Here is a 16,232-nt window from a genome sequence, read left to right on the forward strand (position 1 = left end):
TTCCAAACATGTGACCCTTTATCTACTAATTTATCTTTATGATATTTGACAAAAGTATCCATCTGCAATAGATTGGAAATTTAAAAACAAAACAAAAAACATAAAAGGCTGGTCCTTCACCAGATACATCCGAGAATCACTGCCCGGAAACGGAGGGCATCGGGTCATCGCTGGAGCGGCTCAGAGCAGACAAGCTGTGCGGAACTGCCCCGTGCTGGAGGGGAAAGGCCAGGACACGCCTTCTCATGCAGTCAACTCCTGCAGAAAGCGGGAAGCCTGCGGTTTTACTGCACATGGTGCCAAGGCTAGTGATGGGCCACATCTTATTTCTCGGCAGGCTACTGGGAGGCTACTGAGAGAATAAAAGGCAACTTCAGGTCTGATGATACAGACCGCCTCCACCAGGCCTAAAAGCAGGCGAGAAACAGCCTGGATCACTGGTACAATTCTGAAGCCTGAGCAGCCTTTCTGAGTGGACATCTCCTTTTCCTTCTCCCAGTGGTTCTGGATTCCACAGGTCAGGCTGGGGCCCAAAAAGCACTGCAGACCAGGGTCGTGCGGCCGTGGCCTCAGTTTCCCAACCTGCAGGGCAGCGCCCGACGTGGAGACACCGTCTGAGCAACTAGAAGCTGAAGGAGCCGCAAAGGCAGGACTGTTTCTCAACGTTCCGAGCAGTCTGAGCATCAGAAACACAGAACAAAACAGCAAGCAGTCATGATTCGGCTTTAATTACTCCAAAATGAGTAAGTGAGAAGATAAAGAACACTTAAGCTCATAGTGATGAAGCAAAAAAAACCTAACCAACAATGTTAAAGGGACAGAGGGTAAAGCGAGGGAAAGACAGCAAAACCTGTGAACTAACCACCCTCGGTCCAAACCCCAAGACAGCCGTGGAGGGACTTGCCTTTCTGGGTTTGCCAGCTCGTGAAATAAATCATCTGGCTAGTGTTTGTGCTTGATTATGCTCTTATAAGCTATCTGACGTTAAAGTCACTCTTCTGACCAAAACACCGTCTTAAAGGTTCTACCTGCCAGGAAAGCATCCTGTGTAACAGAGAGGACTGCTGGCCATCTAGGCAGAGCCATCACGCTTCTCCTTGCTCGCTCTAGGATGACCAACAGGATGGGAAATGACACGGAGAACCCGTCAGCCCTGAGCACCACCCCTGTCCCAAATATTTAACCCACAGTGCACTGGGCTGTTAGACTTCACTTCTATTTTAGAACAACAACACAAAAATGCAGGGGCCGGAGGAACAAGTAAAGGACACCGTGAAAAATAATCACAGAAATCCATGATGCAGAACATCTTATGAGACTACAGACCTGATGGTAGAAAACTCAGTGCCATGGAGGAAGGGGAAGAATGGATGGGAGAGAATTCCTGATTGAGAGAAGCAGAAGACATAACTTAATGTAATCCACAACCTTGGTGATAAGACTAGTTTCAAATAAATGGGCTTAAAAAGGCATTTGGTGGACAAGCAGGGGAATGTGAAACTGAAAGGTATTATTAGGAAAGGACCGCTTTCTTATGTGGGGTAACTACTTTTGGTACCAGAAGAAGGCTTCTACTCTGGTGAGGTTACAGTCACATTCCATGCCTGCAGTTGACTCTGAACATCTTGCACCTTATCAGCATTCTATACTATTAAAGCCCTCCACGTCTGGACTAGCCCTGCCCAACAGAAATACCATGCAAGCCACATAAGTGACTAAAAATATTCTGGTAGACACATTAAAAAAATATTTTTTAAACAGGAAAATAAATTTGAATATATTTTTATTAACCAGTAAGTCTAAAATATTTTCACTTTAATACGTAATCAATAAAAAAATTAATGATCTACTTCACATTCTTTTTTTTTTTTTTGGTATAACATCTGAAGTCTGGTGTGTATTTTACGTTTAGAGCACATATTTCAGATTAGTTACTCTGCAAGTTCTCAGTGGCCACAGGTGAGCACAAACCAGTCAGCACATAGGCTGACAACTTTCGTCACTATCTGCACCCTTCAAACTCCCACTCCTTCAATCCAACTAACCTTTTGTTCCAACTTCAGCTTCACCTGATTTTACTCAACTTTGTACTTAGCCCAAACCCCACTTTAGACCACTCAGCATCTTGAACTAGGACCCCAGCACCTTCATTAATTTCTGAATTCATCACAATTTGACTCACCCCTATAATAAGAAAATTCTCCCAACAATCACTGATGAAAAGCTAATTACGAAGGTCCAGGGTTTCTCATCTTTCTCAGGAGAGTATCCTGTAACTTAAGAGCGAGCAGAGGCTCCATGATCAGGGGAGGCTCGCTCCAACTGAGACTCTGCCGCACAACGGCCGGGCGACCAACCCCAGGCATATATCTCAGTTTCCTCACCTCCAAAGATGTAAGAGGGAAGGAAAGGGGAGGGGAAGGGAAGGGAAGGAAGGGGGAATGGAAGGAAAGGAATGGTAAGGGAATCAGACTCTCCCGTGTTATGACAGGATTAAGTGACAACCACCTCTATTTACATGTCTTACCTGCTTCCCTTGGGCCATGCTGCCTACTGTGCCCTGGATGTGGCTCCCAGTATGAGGCTGTAGGTCACAGCGGGGCTCCACAACCACTTGGGAAGCAGGTGGAAGATAACCCATTTCAGGCGCTCCCCCAGACGCTCTGAGTCTGCATACCTAGTATGGGGCTGAGGAACCTGTACTTCTTAAAAAGCTCCCAGCTTATGTTGGTGGGCAGGCAGATTGGAGACCCTCTGCCAGACACCGCCACTGCCTCACTGCCTCCTCAGACTCAGATCCTCAAAGAAGACAACACCATCTTTCTCTCCAAGTCTGCCTTCTCTCCTGTGCTGCCGATCTCAGCTCTACGTATCTCTTCCTACTCATTTTAGCTCAAAACTGATCTACCTTCTGCCCGGTGGACAGAAGTGCCTTCTGTGACCATGGTCTGCATCGGTCCTGACCACGGACAGCACCCAGCCACCCAGCGTGGTCACTCTGGGGCCCCCAGCCGACGCACCACCTGCTTCCCACCCCATTCCTCCCACAGACCCTGCACTCTGGCACACGGGGCTCCTCCTGCCCACCACGTCTCTCGCCCAGCACCCATACTCGGTGCCAACAAAAACCTCCCCTCTGCCCTCCTCTTGCTGCTCTGCCTGGAGCCCCTCGCACTCCTGCCGTCACAGGGCCGGTGTGCACCTCCGTAACAGAACTTCTCCTGTTTTGCCTCGTATCCCTCCATCAGAATTATCTGTGTGTGTCTGTCCTCAGGACACAACTCTGCAGGAGAGTGAGAGGCATTCTCATTTCCTCTCCTTCCCCAGAATTCTTCAGATTTGCCTTGAAGGTTTTATTAAATCTCAAAATCTGCCAAGTACTTTACAGAACTGCCTGCCACACAGAATATACTCGACGCATGACTTCGCCAGCCTTGTGTATCATCAGGCAACTCCGGCCTCCTCCAAATCCCTAACCTCAACTTCTACATACAATTACTAATCCCATAAAAGAGCTAAAGCGCACACTAAAATAGCACCTCGCCTGCCACTGACCCACAGACTGCCACCAGCTTCTCCTAACAGCTAGGCTGGCTGCGGACTGAGTCACTGAGCGTGTCACTTTCTGAAGCATCCACATCACTTCCTGCTCTTAATTTTTCAACTTTAAATACAATATCTAAAAACTGTCCTAACTGAGCCAAACCCTTAACTGAGCCAAACCCTGTCTTAAGAAATGAAATGAGTTTAAAACCCTATAAAGCAAAGCCTAGATTCATCTCACAAAATGGCCTGCTGCTTTGTTCTGCATACCTGAGTTGGGGTAGAGGCAGACATCATTAAGGTCATGTTCTGGCTCCAGGGAAGTAAATATTTTTCCCTAAAAGAGTAAGCAAAAGTGAAGTGTTAAAACAGTCAAAGGAAGACAACTTTTGGCAACGTGACATACAGGAAGTAAGCTGGAGACGTAACTCCATATACCCTGCTTATGTGAGAAAATAAAATCACCTAACAGAAATCACAGAATTTAAGGTTAAAAAAAATCTTAGAGAATTTCATTTATCAATTTATCAAATCCTCTCATTTTAGACAGGAAGAAACTGAGGTTCAGTAGAGAGAGCTGACTTTCTTGGGAAAATAAATACGAACTTTTAAAGATAATGTCTACACAACAGGCAAGGATAAAGTTTAAAATAAAACTGTCCGTCAACTTAAAAAAAAAGTCCATAATCTGGAAGACAGACCCTAGTTAAACTTGTCCTCAAATAAACAAAGAAGAGATGGTCAATATGGTAAAATGAGGCCGGTATCTGCCATCCTGTGTTGCAAGGATTTGAGGATCAAATAAGATAATGAATACAAGAGAAAAAAAAATGAATATATAAGATAACAAAATGCTATAAATACATAAGGTGCTAGTTATGACAGAGTGAAGGGTAAAATATTTTATTTTAAATGTGTGGGAAAATATGCTGTATTTTTAAAAATTAACAGAAATTAAGTGAAAGAAAAAAGAAGATAATAGATGGGAGGGAGAAAGGGTGATGAGAAAGATAAACCAGGAGAGCGAGTCAAGCAAAAGCAAGTAATTTGGGTGTTGGTCAAGAGGGCGTATTCAGTCATTACAACAATGCCAAGGTAAAACTGCAGCAACTACAACATGACTTCAAGAACTGATGTTGAAAACGTCTGCCAGCTCTTGTGTTTATTAACCCATTATTAGAGAGGCTCCATGGCGGTGGGGGAAGGGGGTATTAAAAAACTAATTTCATGCTCCATGAAAAACAGCAGCAAGCTTCTAATTCAAGACAGACAGTGAAACACACAGCTACCTCCCTTTTGTCTCAAGTTTCCAATGAAACGAAAAATGGAAAGAGAAGAGGAAAAAGGAAGGGGAAACTGGAATAACAATAGCACAGAACAAAAAAGAGATGGTACCACAGTTTGTGAAACCCACATTGGGGAAAACCATGCCCACTGGAGGGTCGGGAAGGGGGCATTCCGACTGGTTAGTCATCACCTTTAGATAGGATGGGAGCCAGGCCATGGAAAACTTACTCTACCAGTGTATTACGAACTTTCAAACATGAAAAGTCTGCTTTTGTAGGAGTAAAAAGAAATGTTGTTTTAAAGTACACTAGTTTGGATTATCAGAAAAGAGTAGAGAAAAATTTAGGCCTAAGACACCATGAATCTTCAAGAAAGTCCTCAAAACCCTCCCAACTCAAAGCAGGACAGTTGGCTCCTGGGTGATGAAGTGTCAGGGGAATTCTTCCGAGGACTGATGAGAGCCGGAGGCCGTTGCTTTTCTCTGTAAGGAAGTCTCAGGAGGGCCCAAGAAGGTGACGGGGCTTGAGAGACAGGACACGCCCCAGGGATAACAGTTTCCACAAAGATCCAGAGGAAAATACAGAGGGAGCAGAGTAAGGTCAGTACTTTGAGAGCTGACAAGCTGTCCCAGCAGCCAGGGACTCCCATCAGCAGCTGACCTGTGATGAGGCCGCTGGTGGCCCCTCTGCCCTGTGTAGGGGAGCCCCATGGGAAGGACTGAGGCTTGCCCTCCAGCAACTAATGCTGAGGCTCTTGGCCCCCCAACTCTTTACCTCAAAAATGAACCTTTCTATTTATAGTAACACTTTAAAGACGCTAAGTTTGAAATCAATAAAAGCAAAGACTCTTAAAAGCAATTGCTACACTGAATGAATTTTGTCCCAGTAGATGAACTAACCTTTCACTACTCTCTCAAAACAGGAGAATCAACAACATAGGGTTTTGTTACTTTTAAATGACATTTAAAAGGGCACAGAATATCAAATATTCTTAAAATATTGCTTTTAAGAAAAACACTATATAAGAAATTGGGCTTCCTTGGTGGCTCAGATGGTGAAAAATCCACCTGTAAAGTGGAAGACCTGGGTTTAATCCCTGGGTTGGGAAGATCCCCTGGAGAAGGGAACAGCTACCCACCCAATATTCTTGCCTAGAGAACTCCATGGACAGAGGAACCTGGTGGGCTAAAGTCCATGGGGTCACAAAGAGTCGGACACAACTGAGCGACTTTCACTTTTCATGTAAGAAATTACTGTAAAGGTATCATATCTAAAATCTATTTGTTTGACACAAGGAAAGGGTATGAAATTGAGATGCATAATAACACTGATATGGGAAGATAAGTGCGTGTGTGCTCAGCTGTGTCCCACTCTTACGACGCCATGGACTGTAGCCCACCAGGTTCCTCTGTCCATGGTATTTTCCAAGGAAGAATATTGGAGTGGCTTGCCATTTCCATCTCCAGGGGATGTTCCCGACCCAGGAATTGAACCTGCATCTCCTGCATTGGCAGGCAAGGATTCTTTATCACTGAGCCACCAGGGAAGCCCGGAAAGATTAGTAGTAGCTCATTAAAAGTTTCCTAAAGTTGTAAAAGAGCCTCAAAATCTAGGGAGTTTCTCATGGGTCAAGTTTTTTTAAAATAATGATTTATTTTAAATCATTATTCTAAATTTGAAATTCTAATTTCATTTTAAATTCTAAATTCTAATTTCTAATTAGATTCTAAATTCTAATTCTAAATTCTAAATCTACCTAACATGTAAAAATGTGTGCCAGTTCTAGCAAATGAGGAAAAGTTCTTAACAGGAAACGACCTTGAAGACCTGGAAGTAACTAACTTCCAGTGAAGGGCCTGAATGGATACTAAGTATTTTCCCCCCAAGAACCCACATAACTCAAACAAGGCAACTGGAAAGAAAAGGAAAATAGGCAAGTCAGTCATTTTAACAACAAAAAATACTTACTGAGTTCTTATTCCACATTTTGATAATTCGAGAGTCAGCAGACAAAATCAAATCTAAGGAATCCTGGAAATGAACTGATTTAATGGGCAGCCCATATTGGTGATCTTTAACTAGCAATGGCTTATCAGATCGAAGATCATACAATAAAACCTGAAATAAAAAAGGTATTTCTGTTTCAATAAAATATTTCATCTTAAAAAGAAACTTTTAAAAATGAACATCCTCACTCAGAGTACAAAGACTCTAAAGTAAGGGTCAGTCAGCAAAAATACTCCAGAAAAATCTCCTCAATTACCCTTCCACGGTATGGCTCTATGGATTCAACCCTAAGAGTAATTTTTAGGCATACTAAGATTGAGAACTACCTGGATATGTTAAGGAAGGAACCAAAAGGAAAAAGTGCACAAGAATTTGTGTCATTTATGAATTTAATAAATATAAACACTGAGGGCCTAGTATGTACCAGGCACTCTCCTAGAGGCTGAAAGAAACAAGAACAAGAATCATCATGAAGGCAGTGGTGGTAGATCAGAGACAGATGCTGGTGGCAAGGCTAAGACCTTTGGGGGCGGGGGTGGGGTGAGGGGGGCAGAGTTCTCTTCTGAGCTCTATCCTGATAGGCGAGGGGGCTGGTGAAGCTGGATCTCAGACCCAGGTGACAGATGACACAGGCACTCTGTTGGAAGCAGGGCTCCCGCCTATGCTGAGGTCGGGACGGACTTAAGTGTGTGGGCTCTGCCTTGAAGGAAAGGGAGAAAGATGAAATTAAATCTCTGAAGCTATTTCATTCATACTCCTCAGACTAGTCAGCATTCGCTGAGGCATGTCCCACTGACCACTCCCTGCACAGGATGTGGGAGACAGTGCTGGGTGGGAAAAAAAAAGGATCCTTGGACAAATACCTTTTGGAAACACTGACTCAGCACATTTCTTGTCTACAGGGATTCTCAGAGCCTCCACTATGTATTTAAATGTGCTGTAAAAATCTAGAGAATTTCAAATTTTTGTTTTTCCATAGAGCTCTGTTCCACACACTCGAGAAAACGATGTTCTAAACCACAGTCAAGAGGACACCTGAGGCGTAGCCCCACTGCAATTTCAGCTTGAGAATCTCTCAGACCCATCACTGGGGCCAGAAGCAGAGCTTCTCAATGTCCTGACGGAACACGGCAATCTGAGTACCCTGTCCACGCTGGCCAAAACAGTAATGCCTCAGTGCCTGGCCACACAGAGAACAGACGAGTGGGTGTTTCCCGTGATACACACACCCCTGAAACAGTAACTTAAGAGCGAAATTTCCAACTGAAACCTATTTACCTGCCCTGTGGATGTTCCAACGGCCATGGTCAAGGCACCATTAAATTTCAAAGCAGAGATCGTTGGCAAACTGTTGATTCTGAAAGGCAAAATATTTGTGTTCCATGCATATATGGTGAAATCTCCTTCCAAGTAACAAATTATTACTCTTCACTTCTAATGGAGAGGATCACATTTCTAGTCTCCTATTTAAAAGGTAACTGTATCCAAACTTTCTAAGTCAAAATGAAAACTAATATACTTATAAATGTAACCCACCTGAAAAAATTTGCAGGTTATCCTCTTTTAAAACTGTAAGAAACATTCTTAAAGTAACAACAAATAATAAAAGTTACTGAAAATATAAAACCAATTGAAAAGGACCAGTATGACAGTATCTTTCATTTTGATTAAGCCAGAATGAGGTATTTACAGAAACGACTTCTTTTTGGCTTAAGAGGAAACAGTTTTATATTCAGACATGGGTATACCCATTTTCATTTTTAAAGTCAACGATGTCAAGCTAAAAAAAAGAAGACTAGTCCCCAGATGAGAGCCTAGAATCTCTAGAAGTAACAGAACAATGAATGTTTATATTAATCTAGATGTTTATATTAATCTAGAATAACAGAACAGAATTAATCTAGAAGTAACAGAATAACAGAATAACAGAATTAATCTAGAAGTAACAGAACAATGGATGTTTATATTAATCTAGATGTTTATATTAATCTAGATGTTTATATTAATCTAGAATATGCTTCTCACGCAGTAACCAAGAGTAACTCTGGGGTGGGAAGGGTCCTAGATGACGAGTCAGAAGCGGGCCATAGTCCTGATTTCAACAGCTTTGTCTCCACGACCTTGGACCAGAACCTAGAGTCCAGGCCGCTGACTGCTTGCATCCTCAGGCCTCTTACGCCACCTAAAGCCTCAGCCTGCAACTACACTGACACATCAGGTCCTCTAGGTAGCATCAACTTCCGTCACTGACTCTTCAAACTGAACTCTGGAACCATTTCTTGGTGAGGTGATACTGTTTTTGCTCATTTAGTCAAACCTGTTTGTTTCTTAATAAAATGTAGTCCTTTTCTTCAGATAGTTACTTATCAAGCTTAACCCTCAATATTTTACAATTTTTGTTATAAATGAGAACTGGTTTTCATTGTATCTTTCTACATGGACTTTGCTGATAAACATCAAAGCCATTGATTTTGTACATTTATTTTGTAACCAATTTACTTAAATCTCATGCTAGTTTTTAAAGTTTTTCAGTTTATTCTAGCGGGTTTCTCGGGCAGACAATCATATACATCACCTGTAAACAACAAAGCCTGTCCTCCCCTAGCCAATATTTAACTCATATTTCTTTCTCTGACTGTATTGGCTTCTCCTTCTAGGTCACCTATGTCCAATAACAGAGGTGACAGCATTTAACACTTGTGTTGGAAAAAAATAAAGCTATGCGTAAAAAAGTAATAAGTAAAATCACCCAAAACTAAAACGACAGGTAAAGCTACTTTCAACACTACAACATATCCAGATTTTTTCTCGGTATACATATAAGTTCACTGCTTTTCTTATGAAAATGTAGTAACACTCGATAGGTAACTGTGCGGTTTGCCTGGATTCCACCAACAGATCCTACAGAAGGGGAAATATAAGTTCCTGTAGCGTATATATTTTAACTCAGTTCCATGGTAACTAAATAAACGTGGAACTCCATCTGGCTTCCCCAGTTAGTGAGCTTCTGCAGGAAAGGATTTTTCCATAAAACAATCACAAAACCACAACCCCAGAGAAACAAGTTTTAAGAGTTCCATCTTTTAGCAACTGCTTTTAATTTAGTATTGACACTGCTGTTGCTGCTCTTCAGTCGCTAAGTCATGATTGACTCTTTGCAGCCCCATGGACTGCAGCATGCCAGGCTCCTCTGTCCTCCACTATCTCCCAGAGTTAGCTCAAACTCGTGTCCACTGGGTCAGTGCTGCTATCTAACCATCTTGTGCTCTGCCACCCCCTTCTCCTGTGGCCTTCAATCTTTCCCAACATCCCAGCATTGATAGATCTGTTTAAATCAGAAGTTGGTGAGTATTTAAACTCACTTCCACTTACTCTGACTCAGCCGTGACACTACTCAACGCGCAGTCTAACACACCAACTCGGCCCCGCGTCCTCGGGTCCCAACACTCCACTCGGCCCTAAGTAAACAGAACAATCATTGTAAATTACAGCTGCCACTAGGAAATTTTTAGAAAAATACCCCCCAAAAAGAAAATGAAAAGCCTTACTGATTATCATGTGCAGATTAAGAACTTAACATTTTTAACTTTTTACTTGTACCTTTTTTAGTACTGTCAACTGTTTCATCATGAACTGCATTTCTTTTATAATTTAAAAAAGGAAAAGTAAAAAAGGATGATTAAGGAAAAAAAGGTCCAAGATGGAATGCATGATACCTGACTGGACCTTGATCTGGTTGGTGTGGTAGTGGGGAGAGGAGTTATGAAAGATGTTTTGGCATAACTGGCAAATTTTAAATGTAAATATTATTGTATCAGTGATAAATATTTAATATATGTACTACAATAACTGTCACAGAAGAAATCAACATCCAACATATAATATCAAAATTAATGTAAAAATGAACTTTAAAGTGGTCTGACTATGCATATCAAATATCAAATCCCCACAGGGTCGAATATGACTATGTACGTGTACACACACACACACACACTAATCAAGGAACCCAAGGAATTTCAGGAACCCAGCCCCTCGGCTGGGTGCTCTACTCCCCCTTCAACAAGTTTCATGGCTGGTCTTAAAACAGTTGGTGAAAGAGAACCCTGCTCTAATTCACAACTTCTCTTACACAGCATGTTTCCTGATGTCTAGCCTAGCTTGCTCTGTAAGGACTCTATTCAAATAAACAAATTTTTCAAGGAAGTTATTTTAAAATTTCCCCTTGGTAATCTCAAGAAAAGTAATTAGCGAGATAATCCTTCCCTGGCCTAACTTTGGCATACTAGCTTTTATAACACAGTCAACATAATTTTATATATTTCCATTAAATCAACCTCAGGCAATCCATTTCAAATATTAATCTTTTAACCTAAAAATAACTTGAGCAAAGAAATCCACATTACATTTGTATGAATTGGTTTAATAAACTACAGTACATCTACACAATGGAATCTTATCCATCAATTTTAAAGAGTTACCTTAGTTTTACAAGTAATTACAAGCACCAGTGTATAAACATGTACATTATATAGCATTACACTAAAAAATAAAAAAAAGGCAAATGAAGAACCACAGCATAATTTCAATTTTATAAAAAACATTTAAAAACAAGTTACTAACACATATGCATATCTGCATATACACAGAAAAACAAAAATGAAAGAATATTCCAAACCATTACAGAGTCACCTCTGGTACAGGACTTGGTGACTAGAAGGCACAGAAGGGCATTTTTTAACAATACATTTTTTACATATTTATCTTTTTTTTTTTAAACCTAGAAAAACTCCTAAGTATGAAAGACATTGAGTCAAAGGTGTTACGTAGTTTAAAATGAAAACGTGCATAATTGAGAGCTACTATACAGGACGACCAAATCACACTCTACGTCCCCTTACAGTTTATAATGCTCTCATGTAGGTTCTTCCATGTGTTTTTCACCAGCACAGCGCCTCCACACAGCTGGCAAGGTAAGTTTTATCATTTCCATTTCACTGAGGAGAAAAATAAGCCTCAGGGAAAGGAATGCAGTCATAAAACCAACAAGCAGCAGACAGCTGGTGAAGAGCAAGAGTGGTCGCCACACACGAGCTGGCGACTATCAACTTCGCCCCCAGTGATGACGGCCGCCCACCCCCAAGGCCAAATCCAGCCCCGAGGGGCACAGCCTGCAGCAAGTGCACAGCTGTGTCTCCCAGGAACATGACCCACCGTTCACGCGAAAAGCAAATCAGGGGCTTGTCTCGCCATCATACCCTGCTCTTGGGAACCAAGTAACCTGTCTTTACATGAAACTCTGTTGGCAAATGCAGGGCGAATGTTCTTCAAAATGAAGTCAACGTATGCTTACCTCTATTGTTCCTGTGGCAAATAAGCCATGCACTGAATTTATGTCACAAACATTATTCTCCCTAAAACAGTAAAGTGATAAGAGAGAGTGTTTTAGCATCTGCTTTAGGTGGAGGGACACTCAAAAACCTTCCTAAACAAGGAGGAAACCCACTGCTGTGGAGAAGGCGGCAGCCAGCAGACTTGATCATCTGCATATGAAAAGCACCAAGGCAACACCAACCAGGTCCAGTGCATGGCACAAGGGCCCTGGAGTTTCAGACCCTGGGGGGTGACACTCTACCTGCCAGGGGGTGAGACATGGAAGGGCTGGCTTCAAAACCACTATCCCACCGCCACAGAACAAAGTTCTCAAGAATTTTCTCCCAAAGCAAAACAACATAGGCTATCACAACACCAATCCGGAGGCTTAGCCAGCCTGTTGAGTCCATTGTTCCTAGGCTCGACTTTTCTTTTTTCTGCAAAATGGTGTTCACCAACTTCATATTGTCATTATGAGAATCAAATGAAAAAACTATAAAATGCTCAGCACAGTGTCTAAAGTTTGTAAGACCCTCAATAAATAAAAGTTGCTATTATAAACAGGAAATTCTGGAAGTAAAGAGCAGATAACTCTTTTATTGTTCAAGGATGCATCATGGTGTTACAATTTAAGAAAATAAAATTGGTACTTCAAACCAATGTGGGAAAAAAAAAGATAACAAGAGTTCACCGGTTTTTATCATTACCTGTTCGTCCAACCTTTAAAAATCCCTTTCAAAGCAATAAGGAAACTCTAGCAAGCTCATTATATACCTAGATGAGAAGTAGTCCAGCTTCCACTCCATACTAGCTGTGTGACCTTAAACAAGCTACTTACCCTCTCTGAGTCTCAGCTGCACTATCTGTAAAATGGAGGTAATAATAGTACCTATACTGTAAAATTTTGCTATAAGCTTCAAATGAGTGAATATATATAAAATCCTGAATAATGCCTGGCACACAGTAAGCACTTTCACTACTGTATTGTTGTTGCTACTACTCAGTATTAATATTATTACAGATTCATTCCTAAAATATTTCTCTATGAATAAAACAAAAGTAAAGACTATAACACATGATAAAAAGAAAACGTGAAAAAATCTTAAATGTCCACTAGCAAAAACATAAAAAATAAAAATTTTAAAAATGGTACTCTGAGTTAATTCAAAATTTCCCTACAAGAGAAAATATCAGAAAATTAAATCATGAATGAAAATTTAAAGAACACAGCAAAAAACAATAACTGAATTTCTGGGCTGAGTTAAAACCTTCTCGGGTAGGTTAAAAAAAATTTTTTTTTTTAATTTTAAGACATCACCAGGTCTTTCAGAGAATTTTTTGGGTGTGTAAGAGAAAATTTAACATTACTCTTTTACCTAAGCTGCCCTAAGCTCTGATTAAATGCAACACAGGCTATGTGACAACTAATTGGGTGTTTGGCTCCATCTCCTGGCCAAAATAAATACAGCAGGATTCTTATAACAACACTCACGCAGCATCCGTCTGTAGAGGATTCAGGTACCGTCCTTGTTCCAGGTTTAATCTATAAACTTCAGAGCTGCCAAACAATAAAAGAGTTAAAAATCCAGTAAACTAAAGGAACTTTTCTTCAAGAATAATTTTTAGAAACATGTATCTGTCATAAGGCATCACTTCCCTTTGTAAAACTGATACAAAAATGTACTCTAAACCTAAAAGATAATCACCTTATTTGTAAATTTGTTCATGCATAAGAGTGATTTCAATCATCCATGTGCCAAGGAAATATTATGAAGTTGTTAAGTAGAATATCATTTACAAATAACAGGAGAATACGAGATCCAAAATGTATCTATAAGTGTATAACAAGACTACAATGAAATAACAGTAAAATACTAATAAGGGCTTCCTCTGGGTGGCATAATTATAGAATAGGTGACTTTTTTCTTCTTTATTCTTTTTCATGTTTTCTCAATTTTCTAAAATGGATTATCACAAAGAAGGTAGCATTTAAGAATAAAATGCTTTAGAACACATGCAATGGGGCTAAGATACTGACTTCCCACCACTGTCGCCCTGCTGGGTTACCATGTCTCTAGATTTAGAGCCCCATGCCAATGAAAGTCAAGGATGTGACCCTTAAATGAGCCAGTCACTTTGGAACTACACCCTTTGAGCAACCACAAGGCAGGGATAATGTCTTATTCTTCTTTTAATCCTGCTCCTCCATTTTAAGAATAGAAATCAGTTTGGGAAGCTGGAAAGGAGAAAACAAAGGGTGATTAGTCCCAATACCTTGCACCAACAAAGTACAAGTCACAGGACGGATAATGGTAAGAGAAATCTCGCCCAAACTTTGGTATTCTGGTTTTGTAGTAGAAACCTGATTGTGAATGAAATTCGATGTATCTATCATTATGCAGGAAGACAATCTGAAAATGAAACAAGAAAATTAGTTTGCTTAGGTTTCTAGATAAAGTGTTTATTTCATCATCACTGAAACTGGCAAAGCAAGAAAAACTCTCATCTCCTCCATTTTCTTGCTCTCTGTAAACACACATGTATAAACACAACTCACCATCATGGCTAAGAAATATGTTAAGAATCAACCTCTCTGTTAGTTACTTAATGCCTTCCTGCATTCTAGATAGGTTTTTTGGCAAACTTTACCTTGTAACTGAAAGACTTACAAGCAAATTTATCAGTATCTAGAGAAAATATATCATAAAATTGAATGTTCCAAAACATACAATAAATAGCTGCCACAGGCTATGGAAACTATACTCCATAGTTGCCAGAACTGAAGACAATATATAAAACATGCCAGCTCTGGAATTTCAATTTTCCTTCACAATGACACCTGACATCACTAAAAATTTTTATCTTGAATTTAATAAGGCACTTCTGACAATCCTGTAACTGCTGAAAATGGCCACAGAGCTGAAAGATGCATTAATGGCACCAAAAAAGAAAAAAAGCAAATGTAAATATATAAGTTGTGTCTTGAACTGCTTCAGTGTATGCTACAACCACTTACTTGCATGGTTAAGAATATTAAGCAAACAACCTGCTATTGTACTTTTCACATATGAATAAGAAACTGAAAGCAACCTGGCAAACAATACTATTTTAAGTGCAATAATGAAAATCACACATCTAGGATATAAGATGGTCTAAAAAGATGACAGCTACCAATTCTTAAAAATATAGGTACTGCCTCATTCATACATGCTATGGAAAACTTACTTTGATATTAGACATGCCAAAGACCATCTCCATCCTCGCTGTCACATTCACAAGACAAACTAAACAGATATTAATAGCAAACAACAGGTCTTATTTTACTGCATAGCTACTTTAAATTTAACAATGGAAATACCATAAAAACACTTATCATAAAAATAAATTCCACTCATTCATTTCTTGAGCACAGGCAGTACAAACCAATGCTATAAAACATACCTTTGAATAGTCATCAGACAAAGTTTCAAAGGTGACAACTGAAAAATAAGAAGTAGTAAGAAAAATATAATTATCAATGTTTTTAATAAAAATATAAAATTGATGCAAAGATTCTAATTCAACACAGACATTATACACAAATGCTGGGTTTTGCTTCCTTTTTTGCCATCTACATAAAACAAGAACAAAGATGTCATACTATATTGCCCCTACAACACCAAGAGGGGAAAAAAAAAACACCAAGTAGAAAGTTAAATGTTTTATAGTTTCTTAATACAGATCAGCTATATTTTCTAGAGAACTGCAGCAAATTAGATAATAAATTCACAAAATATAATGATTCGTAAATTTTGCCACAGTTTTTCTGAGATGTTCAAAGTAAAATAACAAACATTAAAAGCTCAAAAACATTTGCTTGAAAAAAGATGACAGTAACTTTTTACTCATTCATAGTATACCTGCTAAACAAAACTAAAGAGTGAAAACAGTTACTATTAGCAGCATATGGAGTTTGTATTGCTTTTAAAAAAAAAAGAGTACAAGAAGTTAGGAGAATACAAATTCCATTAACTTCTTTCCCCTCAC

The 16,232-nt window shown here is 39.9% G+C and overlaps 1 protein-coding gene across 1 annotated transcript in view; it reads right to left on the reverse strand.

The window, feature by feature from the left end:
- NOL10 (nucleolar protein 10) overlaps nt 1-16,232 on the reverse strand; it is an 85,404-nt gene that overhangs the window by 58,011 nt on the left and 11,161 nt on the right. The window contains exons 5-12 of the mRNA XM_065928589.1: nt 15,648-15,685; nt 14,481-14,617; nt 13,699-13,764; nt 12,187-12,247; nt 10,209-10,294; nt 8,115-8,193; nt 6,798-6,947; nt 3,814-3,880 (exon numbers count right to left, since the gene is read on the reverse strand). Coding sequence (XP_065784661.1) covers nt 3,814-3,880; nt 6,798-6,947; nt 8,115-8,193; nt 10,209-10,294; nt 12,187-12,247; nt 13,699-13,764; nt 14,481-14,617; nt 15,648-15,685 — 684 coding nt within the window. The remainder of the gene's footprint in view (nt 1-3,813; nt 3,881-6,797; nt 6,948-8,114; nt 8,194-10,208; nt 10,295-12,186; nt 12,248-13,698; nt 13,765-14,480; nt 14,618-15,647; nt 15,686-16,232) is intronic.

Source organism: Muntiacus reevesi, chromosome 3, assembly GCF_963930625.1.
Source record: "Muntiacus reevesi chromosome 3, mMunRee1.1, whole genome shotgun sequence".
Classification (NCBI taxonomy): domain Eukaryota; kingdom Metazoa; phylum Chordata; class Mammalia; order Artiodactyla; family Cervidae; genus Muntiacus; species Muntiacus reevesi.